This window comes from Enhydra lutris, unplaced genomic scaffold (assembly GCF_002288905.1).
Source record: "Enhydra lutris kenyoni isolate GAN:26980312 unplaced genomic scaffold, ASM228890v2 scaffoldscaffold22, whole genome shotgun sequence".
Lineage (NCBI taxonomy): Eukaryota > Metazoa > Chordata > Mammalia > Carnivora > Mustelidae > Enhydra > Enhydra lutris.
This window is the reverse complement of record NW_019154106.1, coordinates 41,016,363-41,043,391: the sequence shown is the minus strand read 5'-3', so window position 1 is coordinate 41,043,391 and position 27,029 is coordinate 41,016,363. Positions and strand designations below refer to the sequence as shown.

General features: G+C 53.9%; 2 protein-coding genes across 3 annotated transcripts; one reads left to right on the top strand and one right to left on the bottom strand.

The window, feature by feature from the left end:
* Positions 1–649: 649 nt before the first annotated feature.
* Positions 650–5,860, top strand: LOC111150259 (transmembrane protein 86A). 2 transcript variants are annotated; one of them, XM_022507693.1, is made up of 3 exons: positions 650–767; positions 2,892–3,111; positions 3,518–5,860. In XM_022507693.1, exons 1-3 carry the CDS (start codon positions 747–749, stop codon positions 3,952–3,954), a joined length of 678 nt encoding a protein of 225 aa, XP_022363401.1. In that variant the 5' UTR covers positions 650–746; the 3' UTR covers positions 3,955–5,860. The 2 variants fall into 2 exon arrangements, with proteins under 2 accessions (XP_022363401.1, XP_022363400.1); XM_022507692.1 differs by having other exon boundaries at positions 2,892–3,156.
* Positions 5,861–6,097: 237 nt separating this feature from the next.
* On the bottom strand, positions 6,098–23,885 carry LOC111149734 (immunoglobulin superfamily member 22). Its single transcript, XM_022506977.1, has 22 exons — positions 23,777–23,885; positions 21,397–21,528; positions 21,029–21,165; positions 20,193–20,292; positions 20,071–20,110; positions 19,691–19,865; positions 18,957–19,070; positions 18,354–18,516; positions 17,442–17,714; positions 16,220–16,504; positions 15,367–15,491; positions 15,108–15,249; positions 14,659–14,955; positions 13,327–13,629; positions 12,154–12,327; positions 11,816–11,944; positions 10,862–11,158; positions 10,334–10,422; positions 9,910–10,102; positions 8,900–9,199; positions 7,784–8,113; positions 6,098–6,502 (listed from the first exon to the last, which is right to left on the bottom strand). Exons 1-22 carry the CDS (start codon positions 23,883–23,885, stop codon positions 6,432–6,434), a joined length of 3,978 nt encoding a protein of 1,325 aa, XP_022362685.1. The 3' UTR covers positions 6,098–6,431.
* Positions 23,886–27,029: the final 3,144 nt, after the last annotated feature.

The following is a 27,029-nucleotide window of genomic DNA, read 5'->3' as shown; positions in this document are numbered from 1 at the left end:
AGGACAACGGGTCTGTGGGGGGCTCTGGACTTATTGAGGTGTCTCTTTTCATGTTGAAGGTGGTATGTACGCTGACCACTGTGTCCATTTGCATGTGTGTTTGTACACAATGAAGGCTGTGGGTCTAATTGTAACTATGTCTGTGTGTGGGGCGTGTGGCTGGCTCAGTCGGTTAAGCGGCCGCCTTGGGCTCGGGGTTGTGATCCCAGGGTCCTGGAATCGAACCCTACATCGGGCTCCTTGCTCAGCAGGAGTCTGCTTCCCCCTCTCCCACTCCCCCTGCTTCTGTGTGCGCTCCCTCTCTCTCTCAAATAAATAAGTAAAATCTTAAAAACAAACAAACCCGATGTTCGCGTGAACCGCGTGTTTAAAGGCTGAAGGGAATCAGCTTTTTATCCCCGGGTTACGTCGTGGGCCCACGACAGGAATGTTTGACTCTCAGCCAACCTCGGTCTTCACTGGGGGTGGGGGTGTGGGGGGCGGTGTCACAGTCAGATTCCGGGATGCCCTGGCCCGGGCTCCCGGAGGGGCGGGGCCTCGGATGCCCCGCCCCCTGCCCTCTCATTGGCGGTGCGCGCTGTGACGTCCTGGGGATCGCAGACAGAAATCCCAGCGCCGGGCGAGCGGGAGGTATTGTCCGTGACCCGGGGCTTGGTTACGTCTTCGTCTACTCACCTGGCCGCGGGCGCGTCCTGGCCGCTGCAGCCCGGAGCGGAGTGTCAGCCGCTGCCGCCGCCGCTGCCGCCATGGTGTCCCCGGTCACTGTGGTGAGTGAGCGAGCGAGCGAGCCAGTGTCCGGCGCGGCCGGAGCCCACCGGCCTGGGGACTGGGCTGCGGCAGGCCAGGCCGTCGGGGGCCGAGGAAGGGCAGGGATCCCGCGGCGGTTGGCGTCCCCGGGCGGGGAGGCGGGCGCTGTCATGGATCCCGCACCCGGGACCCGCGGCGCCGGTCCTCCACGCAGCCCCCGCCCGCCCGCGGGAGGGAGGAAAACAGTGGGCACGTGACTCGGAAGCGTGACTTTGTTGATGTCTGTGTGTCCGACGCGGGTCGGCGGGGTGGCTGCCAGGGAGAGAGAGGCGACAGCAGCTGGCCGCCAGGTTCTGCGTGGGCAGACCACAGGGAGGCGTGGGAGAGGGCGGCAAGGGTAGGCGGGTGACTGGGACCTCTTGGGAATCCTGGCCAAACTTGTTTCCTCCCGCTCCTCATCCTATAAACAAGCCTGGGGCGTGAGAGGGGACGCCCCTGAGTCCATGCAGCCTTGGTAATGCGCTGGAGGAAGAGGGCTGCTCCTCTCTTGACCACTCTTCCTATTCAGACTTCTCAACTCGAACCTCTTTCTCTTCCCCACCCTTCATCTTCTAGTGTTGGATTCTCTCTGACTGTCAGAAGTCTGGCCAGCTGCTACTACTCTACGGCCTGTTTTTCCTTACAGGAAATATGGGGTTGGGGGAGGGGTATGGAGCAGACATTGATGTTTCCAAGGGCTGGCAGGTTGTTGCTGGGGAGAACTGGGGACTGCGGGGTTGTTCATCTGCTCCAGTTTCCTTCTCTACCCGTGCCCTTACCCCAATGAGCCTGGATGGGGGAGATCTCCATAGGAAGGAACTTAGTCGTCTTTTCTCCCTGCTCTCACCCCTGGCAGAGCAAGGGCAGGCTTGGACCCTGGACCTTCCTACCCATCTGCCTCTTCCCAAACTCCTCCGTCACAGTCTGATCAGTCCTCAGGTAATTGGCAGTCTGGGAATCAGTGTGTTCCCAGAGCCTTGTGCTGGACAGCTCACCCAGCTAGAGGCACAATCATTTTGGGCAGAGTGTATGTATACAGGGAACCTCAGGAGTTTTGAATCGCCCACAGAGACCCTGTACCCGAAGCCCAAAAAAGGGGGAGCTTCAGGGGATCACAGATTCAGAATATTTGCAGTAGCCCCCTCCCTCAGCTTGGAGAGTACCTGAAGTGGCCTCGGACATACCTTTCTTTAGCTGCCCTCCCCCCTAATCCGGCTGAGGCCAAGTCAGCTGCTCCAACTTCCCCCTCTCAGTTCCACATCTCCTCCCAGCCAGTCTGCTGGCTGCAGATCAAAAGCTGGAAAGAGAACCCCTCCCCTGCTTCCTGCCTCTCTTTTTGATGAACTCTTGAATTGCTCCTGTTTTCTTGGAAATGAGACTGACCAAGAGACACCCTGCCCCATCAACTCCCTGATCCCTGAAATCGTCCTCTAGCCAGCATCCGTATCTCCTCTCCTCACTCTTGATGGTACCTTGAGGCTGGTACCTTTCGGGACAGCTGGAATGAAGGCTGAGGAGCAGGCCGGCCAAGGAGAGAGCCTGTGGGGGTTGAGGGCTCACTCTCACACATTCCTGGCACTCACCGGGTGTTGCCAGGGCCCTAAGCCTGTGCCCGGGCCCCACTGCGGAGGATCACGAGTTGGCTAGTTGTGGCGTCTCTGTGGTTTCCTGCTGACTCCACTCCATTCCAGACAGCCGGTGGCTGATGCTGGCAGAGACGGGTTAAAGGGGCTTTGGGGAGGGACAGGGAGGAGCCAGGAAGGGAGAAGCGTTGCTTGCAGGAGGGGACTGTATCCCCAGATATGTTTTCTGCCTAGTGAGTGACCATTCTGGTCCTGCTTTGGGCCAAGAAGGTACACGGGCAGCAGAACAGTGGAGCCCTTCCCCTTCCTAATCGGTTAAGCCCCAGGGTGATGATGGGAATGTGCCTACTCTGCTGGCTGGTTGGGACAGGCCAAACTGGGTTTCTGGGGGTCAATCCTCCCTGTTTGGGAGGCAGGTCTGGCTCGGGGGTATATGTCTGGGTTGAGGGTGCTGGCTCTGAACACCTCCGTGGGCTTCCGAGCTCCAAGTGCTGAGTGCTGCCCTTGTCCTGTGTCCTCCAGGTGAAGAGTGAGGGACCCAAGCTGGTGCCCTTCTTCAAGGCCACCTGCGTGTATTTTGTGCTCTGGCTGCCCTCGTCCAGTCCATCGTGGGTCAGCGCCCTCATCAAGTGCCTGCCCATCTTCTGCCTCTGGCTCTTCCTTCTGGCCCATGGCCTAGGATTCCTGCTGACCCATCCCAGTGCCACCCGCATCTTTGCGGGGCTCGTCTTCTCTGCTCTAGGTGATGCCTTCCTCATCTGGCAGGACCAGGGTTACTTTATGCACGGTCAGTTGCCCCAGTAGCTGCCTGGGAGGAATCCTGGGGCTGGGTGCTAGCGGGTCTTAGGTGGCCAAGGACTGGGGAGAGGGAGCTTTGGAACAAGAATATGGTGAATCTAAGGGGTTCTGAGGCCAAAGACTGTGGGGCCCTTGTTGGAGGATTCCCTTGCACTGATCTGGTGATCAGTTCTAGAGTTTCTCAGGGGAAGGGAGAGTGTATCTTTACCTCTGTGCATTTCCTCCCACCCCTGAGACTTTCCAAAGCTGCTGGGTTATCCCCACACCCCCCTCCTAACCACGCCCCGCCCCATTACTCATTACTCCCCTGAGCCCGCCCTCAGCATCCCCTCATCCCCTCTCACTCCCAGGTCTGCTGATGTTTGCTGTGACCCACGTGCTCTACGCCTCGGCCTTTGGCATGCGGCCATTGGCTCTTCGGACAGGCCTGGTGATGGCAGTGCTGTCAGGCCTGTGCTATGCTCTCCTCTACCAATGCCTCTCAGGTGCCTTCACTTATCTGGTGGGGATCTATGTGGCCCTCATCGGCTTCATGGGCTGGCGGGCTGTGGCAGGACTCCGGCTGGTCGGGGCAGCCTGGCGCTGGACCGAGCTGGCAGCAGGCAGTGGTGCGCTGCTCTTTATCATCTCAGACCTGACCATCGCCCTCAGCAAGTTCTGCTTCCCGGTGCCCTACGCACGGGCACTCATCATGTCTACCTACTATGCTGCCCAGATGTTCATCGCCCTGTCTGCCGTTGAGAGCCGGGAGCCAGTGGAAGACTACAGACAGAGCAAGGCCAACTGAAGGGCCAGGGTCTGGTTACCCCTCTCTCCTTCTGGGGCAGGGGTCCAGAACCTGCAAGAACTGGGTCAGGATGGTTGTAGGCCTAAGCTGGAGGAGCAGATACCACCTGGAAAATGTACAAGTTTGAGGGGGTAAGCAGGAAAAGGATCTCTCTAGCAAAGCTCGTGGTCTGGAACAATTCTGAGAGCCAAAAAGAGCCAGCCTAATTCTCCTTGAGCCGGGGCCGGAATTAGACCTCTCCCCACCTCTAACCCCACCGGGACTGTCGAAGCCCCTCTGGAGGGTGATGGTGCTCCATGTCTTGACCTCCCCCCACTTCTACTAGATGGAAGAGTCTGACTTACACATTCCCGCTCTTTCTCATCTGTACAGAGTTGAGGGAAGAGAGAAGTTTGAGATGAGATGACCCAAGCCCAGGGCTTGAAGCCCCTTTTGCAGGCCCCTAGTTGGGAAGATTGGATGAGGATGGAGTCTCCCTTTCCTTCATCTATCCTTGTTACTTGAACAATCTCCATTTCTAAGTGTTGGGTGGGAAGGTGTAGGGGCATCTTGTTGAGGTAGGTGAGACTGGGGACTTCATTGGCCTGGGAGCTTGGGTGACCAAGGATTTAAGTTGGTCCCATCTCTCTCGGGGGCTAGCCCAGAGTGCAGGCCCACCACCACCACCCTTAGACCCTGTCCCCAGGGCTAGAGTGAACCATGCCAAAGGAAGGGGCCAGCCTTTATGTATGTACGTGAGTCTATGTGTATGTGGTCTGTCTCCCAGCCTGTCTTACTGTGCCATCTGTCTCTGTTCTGCTGTCTAAGTCTTACAGGGAGAGGGCCTCAGGGAGTTGCTGAGTGGGTGCTGAGCCTGGCTTAGAGAGCTGGGACCCTACCCTGCCTCCATCAGTGCTTTTCTGTCTGCCCCTTCTGCACTGGGAGCCAGAGGAGGGGGCTCCAATGACATTCTAGGGTCATAAGACCTAAGGCACATTCAATGCAAAAGGAGCAAGGATGGGACAACTCCATCCTTTGCTGCTCATGTGAAAAAAAAAAATAAAAACCAAGGGCCATTGGCTGTCCTCTTGTCCGCCTGTGTGGCATGTGCCTGTCCTGGAGGGGAGGGGTTGGGGGCATGGTGCCAGGGGCCCTGGATGTCCTTACATCTTGGGTCACAGTCCTGGCCAAGGCATCTTGGCACCAGGCGGTCTCCTGGCTCTGGTGACACGGTGCTGGTTGGAGTGGGTCTCACTTCCCCAGTCACGTGTCTGGGTGAGGCTGGTGTTCAGGAGGATGGGGGATGGGTAGTATTTACTACCATCCAAGTTTCTCCTTGATACATTCCCCTGCACACTGGTGCCTGGCACCTTTGGTAAGTCTTAGTTACCCGGTGTCCTCTCTCCTCCGGTGTCCTCCGGTGTCCGGCTGCCCACCTCCTCCCAGACCTGCTTCGTGCTCCAGAATGATCCATATTCCCTTCAAGGGTCTCCTCTCTCCTTGGACTGTGGGCTCAGTTAAACAGCAGGGAGGAGGGAGATTAGATTGGTTGATTTGTACTTTAGATGGGAAGCCCAGGCCAAACAATGGAGTGGAGTCACTCCACTCCAGGGGCATTTGCATCTTAATGGGCAGTACCCTGACCCAGAAGCAGAAAGGGAAGCTTTGGGTAGTGGTGAATATGTCCTTAGTGGAGAGGTTGTGGAGTTGTGGGGACTGGAGAGAGGAGGCTCAGTCCCATGTGGGTGGTGGGTGAATCAGTGATTTCCAAACTAGAATTTTTACAGAGACACCTGGTGGGGGACAGTGAAAGAATAAGTAGAGGAGGGAGGCTCAGAGGTCCCCCTATCCTTGTTTGAAGTCCAGTATTTATGATTTTTTTCTTTTAGAGGAAGAATTCTGCTATAAAACCTAAATTTGAAACCTACTGAGCTGGATGACCAATTCCTTCTAGCTCTGAGACGCACTAAGTGTCAAATAGTGGGAACCCTGGAGTAAAGAGGCAAGGCCCTGACCCCCTCAAACCCCAGAACTCTGATGACAGACCTACCTCGTGAAAAAATGGGAGGGAGGGACCTGGAGCAGGATGAAGTCTATCAGGCCTTGCTTTCCCTTGCCCTGAGGGAAGGGGAGGGGAGGGGAGGGGAGGGGGGGGGAGGGGAGGGGAGGGTGCAGTGTGGCTGCAGAGGAGCCGGAGGCAGGCAGAGGCCCAGCCAGGAAGGAGCTGGTCACTCCCATTGTGAGTGGGTTTGGACTAAGCTCTTGGAGCCATGTGTCCCCATCAATGCCCAAGTCCATGTCCTTGGTCCCTGCTGCACGTCACCCTCAGGAACAGGCAGGGCTGAGCTTAGTCAATTTATTGTCCCATGCCTTTGCTGACTTTTAACATCGACAAACACCAGAGAGCCAACAGGGCTGCCCTCCCTGGAGCCACACACAGGATGGGCCCCCAAACCACACATCCCAACATCCTCCTGATGCCTGGGCTAGACTGGAGCTCACATAAGGTACTTTGACTTCTTCTGCATACTTTCAGTGACAGATGCTAGGATGGACTTGTCATCTTTGTCTGAAAGAGCAAAACAAGGATTTGTCAGTGTTCATGTTGCAGGGAGGAAGGCAAACTCCAACCCGCTGGCCTTGCAGTTCCCCAGTCTCCCAAGGTCAGCTGAGCATGTGGGGCCAAGAGCTACCAGTTACTCAGCCCTTAATATCTGCCAAGCGTTGCGCCAGGCACTTCTGCGCACTATCTCACGTATGCCTCCAAACAGCCCTAAGGAACAGATGAGAAAACAGGTTCAGCGTGGTTTGCCAAGGTCACATGGCCGGACAACGGTGGAGCCCGGGCTCTGGGCCCACGTGCTTACAATCAGAATTAAGTTGTCAGGGATTTCTCTAGCTGTGGAATGAAAGCTGGATGTCTCCCACGGTGCCTTCCCTGGCCTAGTTCTGTCACACAGCTGAGCCACCCTCTGGAGGCCTTATCTCAGTGGCTAACATCTAGCTGAGTCCTCGAGGGACAGAGCACCAGGGCGTGGTACTTTCCCCAAAGAAAGGCACCCCTACAACAGGACACCAATGGACTGTCACAGAGAGTTCAGGGAGTGGCAGAGGATGAGGCTGGAGAAGTAGATGTGAGAGGCAGGGGACAGGGTGGAGGGCCTTGCGGGTTGAGGTTTACTCAAGAGGGTCATGGAAAAGTTAGGGAGTGAAAGCAAGAAGGGAGCAGCGCAGGACAGCTTTGCTTTTGGAGAATTCCTGCTACTCGCTGTGTAGTTGTGAAGACAGTGGAGTGTGTGGGAAGAACATAAGATAGTTCCCCTACATGTGCACACATGAGCAGAGGTGTGGCACACCTGTGCAGAGGAAGGGTCTCCACTAGGCCCCCTTTAGTCCTTCCCCCATTTGTACTTCCCATCTCTCCTTACCCTAGACCAGTAGTTTTCGGTCTTGGTTGTGTATATGAATGACTCGTCAAAATTAGTGAACATAAAAATTCCTTCCAGAAACCTGTCACAGAGACTGTGACTGGTGAGTCTGGTTTAGGCCTAATCACCAGTATCTTTTTCAAAGGCAAGTCTAGGCCCACCAAGGGTGGCAAACTACGGTTTGTTGAGGGATTGCAAACTCCCAAGTCTGCAAGGGCCAGGCACATAACAAATGACATGCAGAGGATAGGAGAGAGGAACCATGTACGGCCAGTGGGTGAATGTTTACACCATCTGATGGCAGAGGAAATAAAAAACGGCACAAGGAGAGGGCCATCTTGCCTCTCTGGAGCTGGTGGGCTGCAGGGAGACACCTCCCTGCCCCCCGCCCCCTGCCGGCCAGAACTGCCCGGTGCCCTCACCGTAGACCGTGAGCGCGCAGCTGCTGCGGTCCTTGCCCAGCTCGTTCTCCACCAGCACGCTGTACTCGCCGCTGTCCTTGAGCGTGCAGGTGGGGATGACTATCGTGCAGACCCCGCTGGTGGAGTTGTACCAGAACTTGGAGTTGGCCGTGATGTTGACGTCGCCCTTGTAGAGGGTCACCGTGGGGCGCGGGTTCCCAAGGAAGGCGCAGGTCATGGTGCAGTCCTGGCCGCGCAGCACCATGTGCGGCTTGAGCGGGATCAGGAAGCGCGGCGCGTGTCGCCAGTCCTTCTGCTCGTATGGCTTCAGCTTGGCACTCAGGTCCTCGACTGTGCGGGCAGGAGGCGGTGCACAGTGAGCGTGCTCGGGAGTCAAGCTGCCGCCCGCCCCTTAGAGCTCCCAAGGCGCCCCGGAGACCTAGCTCCCCAAGCCCTGGTGGCCTGGGCTACATTCCCATGCGCTGTCAACTCTGGGGCCCCGACCTGACACTGGTGTGCCTGAGGTTCCCCTTCTGCCACCCTCCCACCCCTTGTCACTCCAGGGTTCCACGATCAAAGCCAGGTGCCTGCATTTGGGTTTTTACGCCTTTCCAGACTGGGGAGTCCTAACTTCCTGCCAGCTGCCAGCTGCCAGCTTCCAAACCGAGCTGCTATCCGGCTGTTGACTGCCCATCCAGGCTTTCCCCAGCGTTCTCTCAGCCTCCACGGTCTCTCCTCACCTCCATTTAGCTCCTCAATTCAAGCTTCCCCGACCCTATCCCCACCCTTAACCCCTTTCCTTCTTGGATGTCATCCTCGGAGACCCTCTCCAGTCCTCACTTGTGGACCCCTTGGCTCTGAAGGTCCCTCTCCGCTCCACACCGACTGCCCTCCCCTGTCACCCCCGCTCCCAAGGGCACCTCCCCACCCTCGCGGTAGTCCCACCCCTCAGAGTGTCCAGAAAGTATCCTCTTCAGGCTTCAGGATGGCTACTTCCCCTCCCAGCATCCCTGACATTAGCCTTTCCCCCTCAGCGGTTCTTAGATTTCACCTCAAATCTTGGGTACCCCCGGGAACGCCCATGCCATCCCTGCCATCGGGGATATAACCCCAACCCCTGAGTCCCCCAACACTCACTCTTGTCCTTGTTGACGAGCCAGGTGTCCTTGGAGTCGAGCGGGTCACTGTCACCGATCTCGTTCCGGGCCAGCACTCGGAAGTAGTACTTCCTGCCGGGGAGTAACCCTGTCACCGTGTACTTGTTGCTGAAGACGTGGTTGGCTGCCGTGAACCAGGTGGCAGTACTGGCATCCCGCTTCAGGATGACATAGTGGGCCTCACTGTCCTCCTGCACGTCAGGGCTATGGTTCCAGGTCAGAGTCACTGTGTTGGGGACCTCCTCAAACAGCTGTAGATTTGTGGGTGGCCGCGGAAAATCTGGAACAGCCACAAGGTCCGTCAGCCACCCTCGGGGGCCTGAAGAGTTGTGCCCCACCCCAGCCACCTGCCAAGCCCTGTGGAAGATGGAATAGGGGATGTCTCTTCTTGGAGTGTTTTGGAGTCAGAACTATTTCTGAGGTGTAGCAGCCCTCATGTAGCCTCTACCAGGTACCAGCCCTGTAAACTCTGGGACCCATTTCTTCATTTGCAAAATAGGGCTAACAGTAACTCCCTCAGAAGCGTTGAGTAAAGTGCCTGGCACATAGTAACTATTCAATAAAAGTTTATCCCTTCATTCCTGAGGAGTTTAAGGCTTGATTATAAAGCTTCTAGCCCTCACTATGAGGTCACTCCAAATTTTAATGGACTCGTCTCCATCTGCCCCTCCTGCCTCCCACTCATTTTCTGCTCTCTCTCTCTGCCAACCATACTCTGCATATGTCCCCAAAGCTCATCAGCTATGAGTGCAGAAACCGAAACACAGGTTTGGTCCTGGTTCAATACCTCTAGGGCTCCAGGACATTGAGACAAGGTGGAAACTAACCTCCTCATTAAGGCAAAGGTCAGTCCTGATGTGTGTGGCAGGAGAGAAACCTTTACTACCTTCAGCCTGACTTTATTTTGGCAGGAACTCAGGCAGCAGTGGGGAGCTCTGTTTCGGAGTGTGTGCAAGGGTGCCTCCCCGAGGCCTCTGCCCACAGTCGCACCTGCCACACGGACGTGGACATCATAGTATGCCTCTCCAAACTCATTCTGGAGCAAGATGCGGTACACGCCTGAGTCGGAGCGCTTGGTGCTGTTGATAAGGAACTGGGAGTGGTTTTTGCCCTTGGTGATGGTTTCCCGGCCCTTGGTGGGGATGCCGTCTTTCTGCCAGATCACGTTGGGTGGTGGTGAGCCCTGCATGGTGACAGGAGATGGCACTGGGGTGACCCAGTGGGTGACAGGAAATGGCACTGGGGTGACCCAATACCTGGGGGCGGGCCCTCTCCCACTCCACTGGCCAGGGGTCTCCTGCCAGGCTCTAGTGCCAGGGGTCTGGCAAGGGGCAGACACAGAGATTATGATAGCTATGGCAGCCATCTTGGCTAAGTGGTGGGTAACGGGGGGCCAGGGTCTGGAATGACTCACAGAGAAGGCAGCATGGATGCAGAGGGCTGTCCCAGCACGAACCACCATGTGACTCTTCAGCCGGGCACTGAGGTCAAACTTGGGGGCAGCTGAGTGAGATGGAGGAGACAGAGGTGGGGCCATGGACTTAGCTTTAAATCCTCTCCAGAGCCTTTCCCAGCCTCTCCTCCATGCTCCCATGACAGGTCATAGAGAGAGCCAGCAGCCCCAACACTGTGAAGCATTTAGTTGTTCCTCCTTTGTCTTCCCCCAATAGTATGTAAGATTCTAGGGCAGGTCCTGTTATTTGTTTCTGTATTTCTAACACCTCCCTTGGCACACAGTAGATACTACTTGGAATAACAGTTGAGTAGGTTTTTTTTTGGGGGGGGGGGGGGACAGGTCACCCCTAGCCCCATCCAGGCATAAGTACGGATGACTTCTTAATCATAGCATCTCCCAGTTTTCCCCTGTGGGCTGAAGTCCCAGAGAGGAAAGTATGGGGCTAGGATGTTGGGGCCTAAGCCCTTGCTCGCTCTGCATCCTCACCTGGGGGTGGCATGGCACGGACCCCCTCATCCAGCTCCACGGGCTCCCCAACCCCAGCCTCGTTCACAGCCCGGATTCGGAAGAAATATTTCTGCCTCTCGGTGAGGCCGCCCACTGTGTAGCAGGTGCCTGAGATGGGGATCTTTGTGCACTTGGACCACTCCTTCGTGTCCTCCGCCCGCATCTCGAGGATGTAACCGGAGGGTGGGTCTCCCTCTGCAGGCTCCTGCCAGGCCAGGGAGATGCTGGAGTTGGAGGAATCAGACACGTGCAGACCCTGCACCAGGCCTGGGGGTTCTGCAGCAGGGGGCACAGACGTCCAGTCAGCCTTCCGACTCCTCTGCACTCAATCCCATACCCAGTTCCCACACTCAGTACCCCTGAAACCTAACTTCCACCACCTCTGCCTCCAGCTCCCAGGTAACACTTTCCACACCAGCCCTGCACACTCAACAACCTCCAAATTCAATTCTCTCAATGGATCCACCCTTTCACCCTTGAAGTCAGTACCCTCCAAATTCAACATACCCTACACCCTCAATCATCCCCCTATGGTCCAAACTCCATCAGCCTTTAGCCCAACCATCTCCATAACATCCATTTGTGTGCAGTACCCCCATCCCACCACCTAAACTCACCTCCCTCCCAACCATCTACTCTGGAGCCCTACCCCATCCTCAAACATGCGTCCACCACCTTACCTAACCAGAAATACTCAAGAGTTTGATAATTTTTTTCCCTCACCCTGCCTCCTCACTGACCCTGACTCTCAATCTTGATTTGCTGGCTTTCTTTTGGGTGTGAATGCTGTCCCTCTCTTAGGCTGGAAGCTCTCGGAAAGTGGAGATTGTGTGAAGGGGTCATCCTGTTAGACTTTCCCAGAGGAGAAATCCACTGTCTACCTTGAATGGGCTAATTCTGCTATGTGATGGGGCTTCGCAGCCCCCTACTCACTGACAGGGTCCTTGGCTACCACTGAGTTGGATGCCATACTGGGCTGTCCGGGGCCTGCCTTATTCACAGCTATAACTCGGAATTCATATTCTGTGTCCTCCAGGAGACCATCCACAATGCACTTGGTGTCTGAAATGGGAATTTGAGGGGTCATGAGGCCGGGGGTCCAGATATGGGAGACCACAGAGTGAGAGGACATGGAAGAGGGAGTTATGGGATGCTATTAAAACTCCCAAAGGAGTTGGGGAATGGAATATGTGCAGGGCAGGCAGGGGTACATAGGTCCACCCAGCAAAGCCTCCCTTGATCCTCCTGGGCCTCTCTCCCTAGGACCTCACCTTGGATGGGGTCCTTGTTGACTGGCACCCATAGGTTACTGCCTTTCTTCCTCCGTTCCACAATGTAGCCAAGCACTGGGGCTCCCCCATCCTGGGTAGGGGCATTCCATGTGATGGTCATGGTGTCTTTGGTCACATCAGTCACTTGAGGCTGGGAGGCAAGACCCGGGGGCTCTGGGGGGAGACAGAGGTCAGAGGTTAGGATGGGGAGCGTGTAGATGGTTGCCCACCCTATGCCGATCTCTGGCTCCTGCTTTAAAAAAAACACTCGATGATTCTTAACTGCGGTTGCGCATTAAGATCAAGTGGGGAGTTAAAAAAAAAATACCATCACCAAAAAAACAATGTCTGGGTCTTACCTCCGATAGTTTAATTTAATTGGCCTTGGGTGGAGGCCACTCACGGGCATGTTTTTCAAAACCTCAGATGATTCTACTGTGTGGCCAAGACTGAGAATCACCAACTCAAATCTTCCAACCTGTGTCATTCTCAGTGCCACAGTTCTTAATGTTCTTGACACATGGAGACATGGAGACTTGGAGACCAATTGGGAGGAGTGTAGCAAGCAGTTAATTAACATTATAATTAAAATGCTAATGTTGTCAAAGGTTTTCTTTGGGAAAAAGAATAGAATCAAGGTTATCTCTAAAGTAACATCAGTTCCACTTGGATTTGGGATGATTTCTGGAATAGAGAAACAAGTGGAGTCATTTCCCTGGAATCGAATGCAGTTCTGGATATACACATGGGAGTGTGTTGTACATGTGAGTGGGAAAAGTCGAGAATTTCTGCCCAGAATGTTCTGCTCTTACTTTGGATTCCATCTGTCTCATAGGATAGCTACAGAAGTGACCCAGAGGGGCGCCTGGGTGGCTCAGTGGGTTAAGCCTCTGCCTTCAGCTCAGGTCATGATCTCAGGGTTCTGGGATCGAGTCCCACATCAGGCTCTCTGCTCACAGGGAGCCTGCTTCCCCCTCTCTCTCTGCCTCTCTCTCTGCCTGCCTCTCTGCCTACTTGTGATCTCTCTCTGTCAAATAAATAAATAAAATCTTAAAAAAAAAATTAAGTCCAGAAGTGACCCAGAATTCCCCCCCAGACTAGCACTCCTCACTGTCTGAAGACCCCCATCCTGACCTCTGAGTTGCCCACTGAGCAGGGGGCTATGTCACTGACCAATGGGATTTCCTGCAAACACTTCATCTGTTTCCAGGGGGTCGCTCACTCCTTCTGAATTAACCGCCAGGATACGAAACTGGTAGGCTTTCCCCTCTTCTACTTTGTTGGTGGAGAAGTTCGTGACTTTGCTGTCCACCTCGCCTATCTTAATCCAGGACTTCTTGCCAACCATCCTCCGTTCCACTATGAACTGTGTCACAGGCCGCCCGCCGTTGTCCTTTGGGGCCTTCCACTTCATGTGCACACAGTTCCCCGAGAGTTCCAGGAACTCCACCCGGCCCTGGGGAGGCTTGGGACGGTCTGAAGACAGAAGACAGCATCAGAATGGGAGCGAAGGATCCGAAAGGCTTTATCCCACCTGCCAGAGGTCCAGCCAGACTGGGGATAGTTAGATTTGGAGCTTTCTAGATATCTTGTCCTTCTCTGTGTTCACTGCCCCTCCTTGTAACACTTGCCCAAAGAGTTGGATCCTTGGCCCCCTGAGATTCTCACTTGCCTAGCAGTGGGGGGACTGCGGACTGGAGGGGCCTCTGACTCAGCTTATTCCCCCCTTGTCTCCTTCCAGACAAGATCTCCCCCTCCTCTCAGCTTCCAGAACTCCAATGCTTTCTGGTATTAATAGTTTATCTTAGGTTATAATTACATGCCTGCTAGTTTTCATCCCTTTTGGGTTGAGAAACTGCTGGGACACTTCCATCGCTGTGTCCTCAGCACTGAGAATACAGAAGAGCTCAGTCATGCTGCTGAATTGAATTGAAACCCAGACTTTCTCACTCTACAGCTTGATGGCATGGGATGTGTGTGTGTGTGTGTGTGTGTGTGTGTGTGTGTGTTACAGGTTCACTCTGAGCTCACTAAGGCCAGCTCATCTCTTTCCTTAGCCTTATGTTTAGACCCAGTCCAAATCCCTTTCATTTTTCCAACCTCATTTTATTCTCAATCCTATCTCAGCTCCCCTCACTCCATTTCACTTCTACCCCCAGAACTTCCCCACCAACCTCACTTCTATCCCTAAATCCAACCTCTGTCTATGATGTGTCCTGCACTCTCCTATGTGCCTTAAACTCAACTGAAATAGATACAAAAAACAACCCAACTAACAAAAAACCAAGTCATCCTGTTGAAGAATAAAAAACTGAGGCTTCAGAAGGTTCTCGCCTTCTGTGACTCGCCCAAGGTCACATAATTAGGAAGTCAGAACCTGCCGGCTTCTGGCTGCAAGGCTAGCAACCCAATCCCTTTCTCAACTCCCAGCTCCAGCTCTATCCACACCCCCAGTGCCAAACAGCTGGTGCCCTGAGCCCCTCCCAGCCAGGGTCCTGCCCTCACCCAGCACGCTGAGGTGCAGAGTGGCTGTGGCTGTGCCGTGGTCATTCTTGAGCTTGAGCAGAATGAGGCCACTGTCCTCACGCACACACTTTGAAATGGTGAGCAACGCCTGGTCTTCCCCGCGCTCCATGGACACACGCTCCTCCTCCGTCACCTCCACACCGTCCTTGTACCACGTCACTTTGGGCAGCGGCTTCGCCCGGAAGGGCACCTTGATGTTCGCCGTGTGACCCACCTTCACAGTCACGGGGTGCGCCGCTAGCGCCTCCAGCACCAAAGGGTCGATGGTAGGTGGATCTGTGGAGCGCGGCAGGGCAGGCTCGCCCAGCAGGAATGGGGGCGGGGCGGCGAGGGGTGAAGGAGGGCCCCCTGGGGGTCTGGGAAGAGCTCCGAGCACGTGGGCGGGCCAGGCGTGGTTCAGTTTTGCTTCTAGGGGGCGGCGACCTTACCTGCAATGAACACCGAGGCTTCACTCTCTGCGCCCTTGGCCCGGAATGTGTACTTGCCCTCGTGCTCCGGGCCCATGTTGGGGAAGATGAGCTTGTGCACTGCACCCTGCTTCACGATCTGCACGCCGGGCAAGTCCGTGATCTGGCCAGCGGAGCGGGGTGGGGGCGGGGGCGGGGGCGAGGGCAGAGTGTGAGTGCGAATGTATGCCCTGTCGACCCCTATCCTCCTTGGTCCCCTTCTCTAGCCCTCGCCTCAGACCTCCTTGCCGTCCTTCAGCCACACGCCCTCCACCTTCTCGTCGTTGAGCACAACGCACAGCTCAGCCTGGCTCCCAGTGGCCGCGTGCACGTCGGACAGCCCGCTCTTCACCGTGGCCAGACGCTCTGGGGAGAAAGGGAGCAGGGCTGGTCTAGGGTGCTGGGGGCAGAAGGGACTCGCAGGAAAATAGCTGGTGGCCATGGCCAAAGGAAGGGGCTGGGGTGCCACCTCTATCAAAATAATTTATGATTAGCAGGAGGTTTGGAAAAGGTCAATGGATGATTGGGGGGACTGGAGCAAATAGGTGGGAAGTTGGGCAAAAGTCAGTTGCATTGGGAAATGGCCAAGGAGGGCTTATCACGGGGGGATGGTTGGTGGCGACTTGGGATGCTCAGCTGAAGAAGGGGACTAGATGGTGAGACTGTGGGTGGTTAGAGGAGATGGGATGGTTAGTTGTGGTTATGGCAGGCAGGCTAGACTGTGTTTAGGAGTTGAGGTTAGTTGTGGTTATGGCAGACAGGCTAGACTGTGTTTAGGAGTTGAGGGTGGTCAGCGGGGAATGGTCAGGATTAGCGAGTAGCGCCTGGGCAGGGTCAAGGGATAAAGTCAAGGGATTTCAGATAGAGTTCAAGAGATGGGGTATGATCAGGGCCTAGGAGGTAGAGATGTTCAGGGCCTGCGAGGTGGGAGACGGTCAGAATTGGGGAGATGGGGGTGGTCAGAGTGGGGAAGTGGAAACTGATCATGGTCTGAGGAGGGCTGGCCTCAGTAGGGGGCTGATCAGTGTCCATGGTAGGGACCTGTCAGGGTTGAGGGGGATGGAGCAGTGGGGACTGACAGGGTGGGTGTGTACCCTCCACGGTGACCATGGCAGTACTGTAGTATTCCGTGGGGTCTCCATCCTGCATGGCCACCACGGTGTACTCGCCACTGTCACTGAGCTGTGCATCTTCAATGACCAACTCCGCTCGCTTGCCCTCATGGCTCATGCTGAACTTGGTGCTGCGTTCCAGCAGCTGCCCATCCTTCTTCCAGTGCAGCGTCACGTCCTTGGACGTCAGCTCACACTCGAGGCATGCTCGGCTCCTCTCTTTCACTCGTACATTCTTTAGAGTTCTCACAAACTTGATGGGGATGCCTGTGGACAGATAGGCCCAGATGTGCACCTAGTCTCTGACATCCCTTCTCCGTAGCTACCTGCTGCCTTGCTGCTCTTTTTGGTTCCAGAAACACAGAGACTTGTGATGTGGAATGTGTGCAGCCTGTGACCCACAGAGGTAACTGGCAAGGAGAGTTCCAGCTCTGGCCCTTCCTTGCTTGCTGACCCTATGCAATGCATTCACTCCCTGAACCTCAGTCTCCTCATCTGTAAAATGAGATAACAACTTTTACCTTGTCACAGCAATGCAGGCAGTATCTCTAATGCCCTTTTGGAACTCTGGCCATAATTGCTTTGTCTTTCTGGTGTCCGAGCCTTGACACATGCTCTTCTCTCTGCTGAGAATTTCCTCTCTTCCCCATTTGCTGAAAGCTGAACTCCTTTTTGTTCTTCTTGGTAAGGAGCAGCTTGGCCTCATCACATCCTTTCTGACCTCACCTCCTGGTGCCCCTTCTTTGGGTTCCCACAACCTCTGTGCCTCCCTCCATCGAAGCCATGATGATTCCACATCACGTGTGTCAAGTGCCATTCACATGTGTGGCATGCTTCTGGGTGTACCCACCACCATGTGTAACTCTCCAAACTTGCTCTCATGTAAGAATGCAAGCGGTTAAGAGAGATGTGCTAGAATATATGAAATTAGAGCCAGAAGGAATAATCATTTCTGGACCCATGCTCTCTCAGCTGATAAAACCACAGCGTGTCTTGACTCCTTGCTTGAGAACCTATGTACTAATTCCATTTCACACCTACCTCCCCACTACACTAGAAGTTAGTGAAGAGAACCCTCTGTCTTTCTAGTACCCATCACAGGGCTTTGCAAGGAGAGATGGGTGGATGGATGGATGAATGACTGCCTGCACGGAGGTGGCTGTGGCATGAGGCCCACCCTGCAAGCTCTGGCCCAACTACTCACGGTCAATATTGAGCTGGGCCTTCTGTACCAGGTCCCCCGCCTCAGCAGAGAACTCGCCGGCATCACAGAGTCTGGCATCCTTAATCTTAAGCGTGTGGGTCAGACCATCCTCAGACACTGTGATTTCATACTTGTCATCCCTTTTCAGCTCCTTCCCATTGAACTTCCAAACAAAGTTAGGTACTTTTTTGGAGAGGCGGATCTCAAATACAGCTGTCTGCCGCTCTGTCACCTTCATTGGCTTCATCTCTCCCAAGAACTTCAGGGGCTCATCTATGGGAGAGCAAGAGGGACAGTCACTGGGCTGAAGCCCTGGTCTTTCCTGAGGGGTAGGGTGATGAAGGGGGCATGGAGCTTCAGGGGTCACTGGCCTCCTGTAGCCCACAATGGGGGAAAGCATCCTTCCTTGCATTCTGCTTGTGACTCCCTCCCATGATGTTCATCTGGTCTCCTCCCCAGTAATGTTAACACAGCAATTTTATGAAGCACTTACGTAGTTCCAATATGTGCCAGGCACTCTTCTAGCCAATTTGCACATATGAATGGATTCAATTCCCATATAGGTAGATTTTACTATTATTCCCCCACTTTATAGATAGGGAAGCTGTGGCAAATAGAAGTTAAATAACTTGTCCCAAATCAGAAGCTCATAGTGACAGAAGCTGGGACTTGAACCCCACCAGTCTCCATCGGAGACTGTGCCCTTAACCACGATGCCACCCGGCCCCATGGTATTCACTACCTCATAGTCTTCTCCCATGTTTCCCTCCTCCATTAATGTCCATCCCCATGCAGTCCTCAACTACATAGCCCCACAAGCCTCTCTCCCATATCCCCATGGACGCCATCCCTGGCTATTCCTCCCTCAGCCCTGACTGTGTCCTCTTTGTTCCCCGATGCCCACATCCATACCCAGAACTGTGAGCTCTGCTCTCATCCGCTTGTCACCCACGGACAGGCTGTAGGTGCCTGCGTCGTTCATGTTCACGTTTGTAATAACCAGCATGTGCTTGGTGCCCATCTGCTTCACATCATATTTGCCTAGGGAGTACTGGATCCTCAGTGGTTCATTTCCCTGCCTCACGAAATGGGTAGAAAAGCTGATGAAGGACTTTAGGTGTAGACTTCCAGAGATTCAATTCCCCAAGGCCAGCCGGAGCTGGAGGGTGCCATACCTTCCTCTCTACTATCATCAGACACATCAGAGACCCCTGAGATCTCTTTAGCCTCATCGTCTGGCTCAGTGGGATCCAGGATCCCTGCTTCCCATGAGACCTGAACTCTTAATGTGACCTTCAGGATTACCTAACCCAGCCTTTTCAGATAGGTAGACTGAGGCATAGAGAAAGGAAGGTATAGAGCCCAGCTCCCAGCCAGTTTCAGTCATACTAGGAGGCGTCCTCTTGCTGGGATGGAAGAGAGGACCTGGTTGATGGGTAATGAGGGAGGTCTGTGCAGAGAGGAAATGATATTGCCAGGGCAGGCCCTGCCTAGGGGCATCCATATCATCCCCACCTTCATCCATGTCATCTTGACATTGGGGTCCTTCAGCTCCATGATGCAGTCAAAGACCACAGTGGTGTCGATCTTGGTTTCTATGTCTTCCAGGGGCTTCAGAATCCGGATGGTCTGTGAGATTGTGACAATAAAATGGCAGGCGTCAGGGACATCTGGAGCCTGAGCAGCCTGTTAACCCAGTTCTGTAGGAGCCCCCTAAGGGTCTGGGGAGAAATGACTAGGCTGATTGGATAGCTGTGCTGCCCCCACTCTGTGCCACTGAAAGCCTGCAAGACTTAGGGGGAGACAGATATGATGGACGGTGAGAAATAAACCACCATTTGCGGAACAGTCACTATGTATGGGGCCCATTAAGTCCCCTAATTCCATTATAGATGCTTAATAAGTGCAAGCTGTTTGAGTGAATGAATGATGACAACTCAAAAACAAGTGAAAGAGGAAAGGAGAATTTTCACTTTGCAAATGAGAAACTGAGGTTCAGAGAGATGCCCAAGTTCACATAGTTAATAAGGCAGTAGAACTGGGATCTGAACCCAGGGGTGTCTGACTCCAAAGTCCATGCAAGCCCATTAGGGGGTAGTGGAGAGAGAAGAAGTAAAAGGAAGGCAAGTTGTTTTTCTGCTCTTTGAGCATTGTGTGCAGGGTGGAGAAGCCTTGCCACTGGGAGACACATAGGCACTAGCATTCCCAGACCCCAGCCTGCAGACCCTGGCCCCACTATGGGCACTGACCTCCACCTCCACTTTCTTCATCTCTTTGAGCTTCTTGAGCAGCCCCCGGAAGTCAGTGAAGCCATACTCCATGCAAACCTTCTCAAAGTCCTTCTTCGGCACCTTGGACAAAATCTCCAACATCTCTTTCTCACCTATTCCCTTCTTCTCCTTCTTCTTGGGAGCAGGAGGTGCCCTGCGAGGAGGTGGGTTCCAAGCTTGGACTCAGCACCTCCCTCTGAAGACAGTGGGAGCCTCTGCTAACCTTGAGATCCCCTCCCTACTTCATGGTTCTTGGAGCCTGGGCCATTAACTCAGGGCCCTACTGAAAGGCCTTCAAGAAGCTCTAGCCTTGAGGGTGGAGGGACAGCACCCCAGGTAGAGGGGCCTCCCATTCTCACCTCTTCTTCAACATCTTCTTGAAATCCATTATCTCTTGACCTGAGGACAGAGAGATGGACAGGGTCAGACAGGGGGAGTCTGGTCCCTAAGAGGAAAGGCCAGGAGGAGGGAGCTGGCTCACCTTCTGTCACCAGCAAGGACACAGTGTAGATGGCATCTGCATGGTCATTGCTTGCGATGCACTTGTAGTTGTCAGAGTCATCGGAGGTCAGTGGCTCCAGCTGTGTTAGAGTCAGGCCATTAGTGAGGGAAGGGGGGCCTTCAGGGAGACTCTCAGGGAGAGGAGGTCCAGTAACGGGACCATAGGAGGAGAAAGAACAGAGTTCTGTCTGTGGGGGAGAGGGGAGACTCTGCCCTTCACAATGGTAAGTCCTGGCAGGACCAATTGGGACAAGTCTCCGGATGACCCATCTTTCTTTTTCCTCAAGGGTTTGGAGCTAAAGGTTGCAGAAGCTAGTTAGATCTAAAGATGATCAGCCCTTAGTGGGAGCCTTCTGGAAGGCTCCCCTGAAGAGCCCAGGAACCCTGACCCTCACCCCAACGCTCTGCTCATTTCCTCCCTCTGTCCCTGTCTGCCACGATTTAACTTGGCTCCACCCACCATGGCCCCGCCCCTTCTAGCCACGCCCACAGTTTTTGCCCCACTTCCCTCTAGGCTTGCTCTCCTTCTGGAACAGCTGGGTCTCTTCCGGTGGGGCCTGCCCCTCCCTGGCTTTACCCCAGCTCTGCTTCACCTCGTCTGATTTTGGTTCCCTGCTCGCTCTAGCAACGCCCCAGCTCCTCATTTGGCTTCTCTTATCCTGCCTCTCCTCTAGGTCAATGACAGCCTCTTCTCCCATGGCCCAGTTCTCAGGTCACTGTTGTGGCTCCCTTGTCCACAAGAGGGGCTGTGGCATGACCTCAGGTCCCTGCCTCTGGCCTCATCCATAACTGGATCTCTGGCTTGGGTCCCCACACCTTCAGCACATGCTCCTTGTTAATGCTGTCGTAGAACATCTTGGCCGACTCCTTGATGGGGATGCCGCTCTCTCTCTTCCAGGAGATGTTGGGTTTGGGGTTCCCCTGCACCTGGGCTCGGAACACGGCTTTATCCCCTGCAGTGGGCACGGGACGCAAGTTCACCTCCTAGCCTCCAGGCCGGACCTTCTGCCTGCACCCACCCTCCTCCCAGGGATCACATGGCCGCCCTGGGCAGGGAGGGACCCTCAGCCTGTTGAGGCCGTTGTTTGCGAACTGGGGGAGGGGGGGTTCTGTGGGGTGGTTGGGGCACAGGGAGAAGAACGGGAAGCAGGTAGGGGCATGGAGAGACACGGGGAGCTACACACCCTCGGGCGCGGTGACGGGGTGAGGTTTCTCCATGAACTCTGGGACGCTCTCCCCCGGAGGGATGTTAGAACTCCGAGTGACCAAGTTGAAGAACTCTACAGTGCTGGAGGACTTCCTTGTCACGACTTCCTCTGTGGTGGCAGGCGAGAGGTTAGAATGGGCTCCAGGCGGAGCTCAGCCCGGGATTGGAGGGCTGATCTTTTCTTGACGGGACAATGGAGCATTTTAGGCCAGTGCTGGGACTTTGGCCAGGAAAAGAGGGCTTAGAGTCCATGGGTTGTTGTGTTATGGCAAATTTCAAACACTGGGGGGAGCCAACTCCTCTAACCTTCATTGGACTACATTATTGGGTCCTAATTTTTCTTTCTTTTTCTTTTTTTCTTTTCTTTCTTTCTTTTTTTGGTTAAAGGAGACTTATTTTGGGGGGTTTTCTTTTCTTTTCTTTTTAAAAGATTTTATTTATTTATTTGACAGAGATCACAAGTAGGCAGAGAGGCAGACAGAGAGAGAGGAGGAAGCAGGCTGCCCGTGGAGCAGAGAGCCCAATGTGGGGCTCAATCCCAGGACCCTGGGATCATGACCTGAGCCGAAGGCAGAGGCTTTAATCCACTGAGCCACCCAGGCACTCCCGGGGGTTTTCTTGAACTCTTGAGCTTCTCTCCTGGAAGTTCTGGTCCCCCAGCAGCCTTAAGAAGGGCCAGGGCTTTCTGTTTGGGAGGCCTGGTAGCTTAGTTGAGCTCTGCTGTAGGCCTTCTGCCTGCGCTTCTGTGGTTCAGCATTCATTGCTATGGGAGTAGTAGTGACTTTTGAGTGAGGGACAGGAAACATTCCCCCTCCAGAGGGACTGTATGTGTGAATCTCCTTATCTGAGAGAGCATATTCAATGTGGTAGGGTAATATTATATTTGGAAAATAAAAAGTTGTATTTTCAGCATAAACTACAGAAAATCTTGTTGGCTGGTGAGCTGACAGTTAAAACGAATTGCTTGGATTCACGGAGCACTTTCCTTGGGTCAGGAACAGTGCTAAGCACATCTCAGAGATTATTTTATATAATTCTCAAATACCCCAGTGAAGTAGGTGCCTTCATTATCCCCACTAATCTGAAGGACTGAGATGTGAAAAAACATCTTAAGAAGCTCTGCTTTTAGATAGCAATCAGAGGTCTCAGATAAGCAGTGTGTGGGCTGCCCCTGATCTGCAGATGTGTGTATTTGACCTTTTCCATGGTTAAACAAAAAGGTGCTGTAGATCTAAAAATTGAGAGATTTCACATAAAAATTCAGATTTCTGGATTCTCAACACTGAGCTCATACACCCATATGGTAACGGTCAGTGGGTGGTGAATAGGCCCCTTTAGGTGGGGCCTGGCCTCTGTGGCCCACCTCAGTCTTTTTTCTGCATTTATATTCCCTGCCTGGACCCTACTGGCCAGTGGTTTTAAACTCAGGCTGCATGCTAGGATCTTTGAAGAGCTTGAAAAACAAACAAATAAACAAAAGCACACCTGATTTAGTGGTTGGGTCAGACTTATGTATTGCTCTTTTTTCTTTTCCCTTCCTCTCTGCCTGCTACACTAAGATAATTCTAATGGGCAACCAGGGCTTCGAGTTACTGCTAGAATGACTTAAGTTTGCAACTTCTGGTCTCGAGTCCCAGCTGTTGCACCTGCCTTGACTCACTGACCAGGAGGGGTTGCTATGGAGAGTTCATCTGGCCCTTGCCTCTGTGCACAGAGGGGCTGGAGGGCCTCTGCCCCTCCAGGACTTTGAGGGAGGGGCAGTGACTGGGAGGAGATACTGGATATCTTGGCTCCTGGCCATCTTTTAATCCCTTTCCGCTAGAGACATGACTAAAACAATCTGTTCTGCTCTGAGACCATTTCTCAGCTTTCCCTTGGATCCGCCCTCCCCCCAAGTCTGGTCCCCAAGGGTTGAGAGCCTGGAAGCTTAGGTCACTTGTTTATGTGTTCATCTTCTCTCTACTGGTGGCTATAAACCTCCTGGTTCTGAAGGGTCAGCAGTACTCAGATCTAGGAAGGTAGTTACTTCCCTAACTTCCTTTGTGCCTGCAATTCTGCCATCGGAGACACATCTATCTGACCATGGCCCTGATCTCCTCAAGCAATTAAGTTTATCAATCACTCATACACATTCACGTGATTGACTTTTCCTAAACTGTTTTCCAGAAGATCTGATCTGTGGGTAACCATCCCACTGGCTGAAGCTTTATCAAAGCGCAGGTTAGGAGAGGACTGCTCTCTGTATCTCGGACTCTTGATGGCCTGGTATTCACAAAGCCTGCATCCACCCGGGGGGGTGGATGTGGAGGGAGAAAGGCTGCCCTTTCCCGATCCCCCCTCCCACCCACTGTACTTGCCTCCTATGATCTTGGTTGTCTGGGAGAAGGTCTGCATGTGGGTGGTGGAGCTGGAGAACTCCATGGACACGTGCTCCTGCAGCATCTGCTGGTGGTGAATGGTCGTCATGGTGACAGCAGGCGTGGGCACTCACCTGGGAGGACCAGGGAGAGGATGAGGCCATGAAGGACAAGGAAGGGAATAGGAAAGAGATCCAAATAGGTTATTCTGCATGTGTGTGTGTGTGTAAAGGGACAGGGCAGCTGGACAAAGGGGAGATGGCTGTGCACAGGGGAGGGTGAGGGGAAGTAGGGCAGGAAGCCTCTTCTCTCTGGCCTTGCTTTTCTTCCCTTCATATCTCATCTTCCCAGGATGGTTACGAGGACCCGTGGGCCTGTCATCCCCACCAAGTAATCCCAAACCATTCCAGATCTCAGGGGGAGAGAATGTGGGGCTTAGATTTACCCAGGGAACCAAGTGAGGCCCTGGGGAGGAGCGAGGGTACATACTGATAGCTACATGGAACTAGGGAGGTGGTACTAGATATTTCAGCAGGAGGGAATGAAGTCAGACCTAAGAAGGAACTTCCTGACTAAGCCATACTTCAGTGGGCCTTGGAAGGAAGCCGGGATTTTCCTCCTGAGCCCTGGGGCATTGGTGGAATGCTAAGACAGATGATAGCATGTGTCTACAGCTCTGCTTCCATTTGTGACTGGGTAAAGACAGGTTAAGTTTTCATTTCTCACACTTCTTAAAAACAATCAGTAATTCAATCTCATAGTTAATAAAACAAGAGAAGCGTCTCTTCGAAGAGGCCCCCTCCCACTCCTGAGCCCCCAACTCCCAACCCTCCCCCAACATGTAACCCCTGTGGTCTCTCAGCTCCTGGAGTTCCTTCAGCCCCTTTTTGCACTTCGGGGAGCCCTACTATATACACTCTTCAGCCCTTCCTTTTTCGTGTACTACATCTTGGAGATCTCTCCTTGCCAGTTCATAAAGACTTTCCTCATTCTTGCTAACAGCTACACAGTATTTCAACGGATGGGTCAGCATGGCAGTTTTTCCATATGAGGAAACAGATGTCTGAGAGAAATCACCTGTTCAAGGTCATTCAGGCCAGAATCCTGGCCTCTTGACTCCCAGTCCAGTGCCCTTGCAAGGGACCCAAGAGCCTGGTTCTGAGCCAATTGGAGGCTAAACTCTCATCTCCCGGCCATGGCATATCTCTGCCTGGCCTACTTCCACCTCTGAGGTCTGGAACTGTCACCAGCTAGACCCCAAGAACTGACCTTTACTCCTCACCTGCTTGTGCCCACCAAAACTCTGTCCCACATTTTTCCTTAAGCTGCTTATCTCTTAGCTCAAGCAAAAGACCCGAGGGGCCTAACATCCCGTGAAGGAAGTCGAAACCACCCCTCAAGCAGTAACCATTGCAGAACAGGAGCTCGTCTGGGGCAGGGGGCCCAGACCAGCGTGAACTTAACCCCCAACTCACCCCTGTGCAGAGGGACCATGGAGGGACTGACAGTTGCCATTTACCTTGAATACTAAAATCTCAAGGAGGAGTCTCAGCCTCATTTACATGACATACAATGTATGTCTGAGCGTGTTTCCTTAAGGCGCATGCGTGATCTTATGCCCATGTCTACATGTGATGACAAGGCTCCCCTATTTAAATATTCATCCAAAAAAACCCCCAAAAAACTATAGTAGTGTTTTAAAAGTTAAATGAGGAATAAACTCAAATATTAAAAAAAAAAAATTCATCCTAACCCTCCATAAAAGAAACCCACTTGCCCTTGGTCAGGGAGTCACGGCTTTGGAAGTTATTCCTCGTGATCTTATTTGCTGGAAATCACGTTTCCATTGTGCGACAACTCACCTGGTGTAGTTTCTACCTGGGACTCGAGTTAGTTAGGTTACTCTGGCCGTCCTGCTCTGGGCTCCGAAGGTGGTAGGCTCTGACCCTTCTTGAGGAAAGAGGGAAGTTTTACCTTTGTGTGACCAGTTCCTCCTAACCCTTGAATGCTGTGTCCACGTCTTCAGGGGTGAAGCCGTGCCTGGGCTATTGGCGGGCTGGTCTCCTCCTCCTTTTGCCCCAACAGTGGAGCCACCAGGAGTCACGGGTTCCTTATATGTCTGGCCTCTTGGGGGCGATCCCTTACTGAGGCTCCACAGCTGTCCCAGCTAGACTGGCACGCTGCTTTGTGGGGAGGGGAGTGGAGGAAGGGAGGCTGGAGCCAAGGCGGGAGGAAATGCTGGGGTCCAGGCGTGTGGGCGGGAGTCCAAGGGTGGTGGTCCAGGTTACTTTTCCTGTTCCCTTTTGGCTGAGGTTTTGGTTCTCACTGCTGGTGAGTGGGTCCTCTCTGAGCCGAGGGACTCAGGGTAGAGTGTGTGTGTGTGTGTGTGTGTGTGCGCATGCACGCACGCGTATACACACATGTACATGTGCCCACAGGCCAGTGGGGCCGAGGTCAAGGAAGTTGGCTATTTTGCAGAAGTCCTGGGGTGACTAGGTTCTCCTTGTACTCTGTGACTGGTGCCTGCATAGCCTGAGTGGCCTCCCAGGGCCACCTTGGGGGAGGAGATAGCACTGTTAGCTCCCCTCCCCCACTCCCACTCCTACAGCTCAATCCTCAACTGGGTGGACCGTAGGAGGCTGTTCAAGTCTTTCCCTGTTGTTTCCTCATTGTCTGTAGTAGAGCTGGGTGCTTGGACCCTCGATCAACAAACACAAAATTCTGATACCTCCTAAAGACCCACTGGTTGGTCAGCAGCCCGTCCCCTGGAGTGACCCCGCCCCCCGCAGCAACCCCATCAGAGCTACTTTTGCTGCCTCCCTGAGGGCAGGAGTAAGAATAGAGCAGGAGTGTCCGGGATGGCTCAGGACCCGAGCCTTGGGGCAGAGTCTCTGGGCCCCTCGGGAAAGGATACGCTCAGCCCAGGCCTTACAAGGGAAATTTCCAGGGTGCAGCTGCTGTTGGGACAAGTCAGGCTCACGGGATAAGTGGGTGGGCCAAAAGGGAGGGGCCTGGCTGTGACCTGACAGTCTCCACTCTAGCAGAAGTCTCTGCCAAACACTTTGCCTTCTCTGGAAGCCTCCCACACCTGTCCTTGAGGCTCCCCACGGTCCAGGGCTCCCGGATGCGTTGGTGAGGGGGGCGGGGGGAAGGTGTAGGAGAATCCTGCCAAAATCAAATGGATTTGGTCTATACTTCCAATCTTCACCAGGGGCACCAGGGAGCTTGAGAGAGAGGCGGTGGGGGGGGGGGG

Bases quoted from the DNA above. Each gene is read 5' to 3' on its own strand.
- LOC111149734 (XM_022506977.1), bottom strand. From the start codon at position 23,885: ATGACGACCATTCACCACCAGCAGATGCTGCAGGAGCACGTGTCCATG. The intron at 21,166-21,396 runs GTGTGTAGCTCC...TGCCCACTGCAG, and splicing joins CCCCGTCACCGCGCCCGAGG to GGGATAAAGCCGTGTTCCGA. The intron at 12,328-13,326 runs GTCAGTGACATA...GTCTCCCCCCAG, and splicing joins GTTTGCAGGAAATCCCATTG to AGCCCCCGGGTCTTGCCTCC.
- LOC111150259 (XM_022507692.1), top strand. From the start codon at position 747: ATGGTGTCCCCGGTCACTGTG. The intron at 768-2,891 runs GTGAGTGAGCGA...TGTGTCCTCCAG, and splicing joins TGGTGTCCCCGGTCACTGTG to GTGAAGAGTGAGGGACCCAA. The intron at 3,157-3,517 runs GTCAGTTGCCCC...TCTCACTCCCAG, and splicing joins CCAGGGTTACTTTATGCACG to GTCTGCTGATGTTTGCTGTG.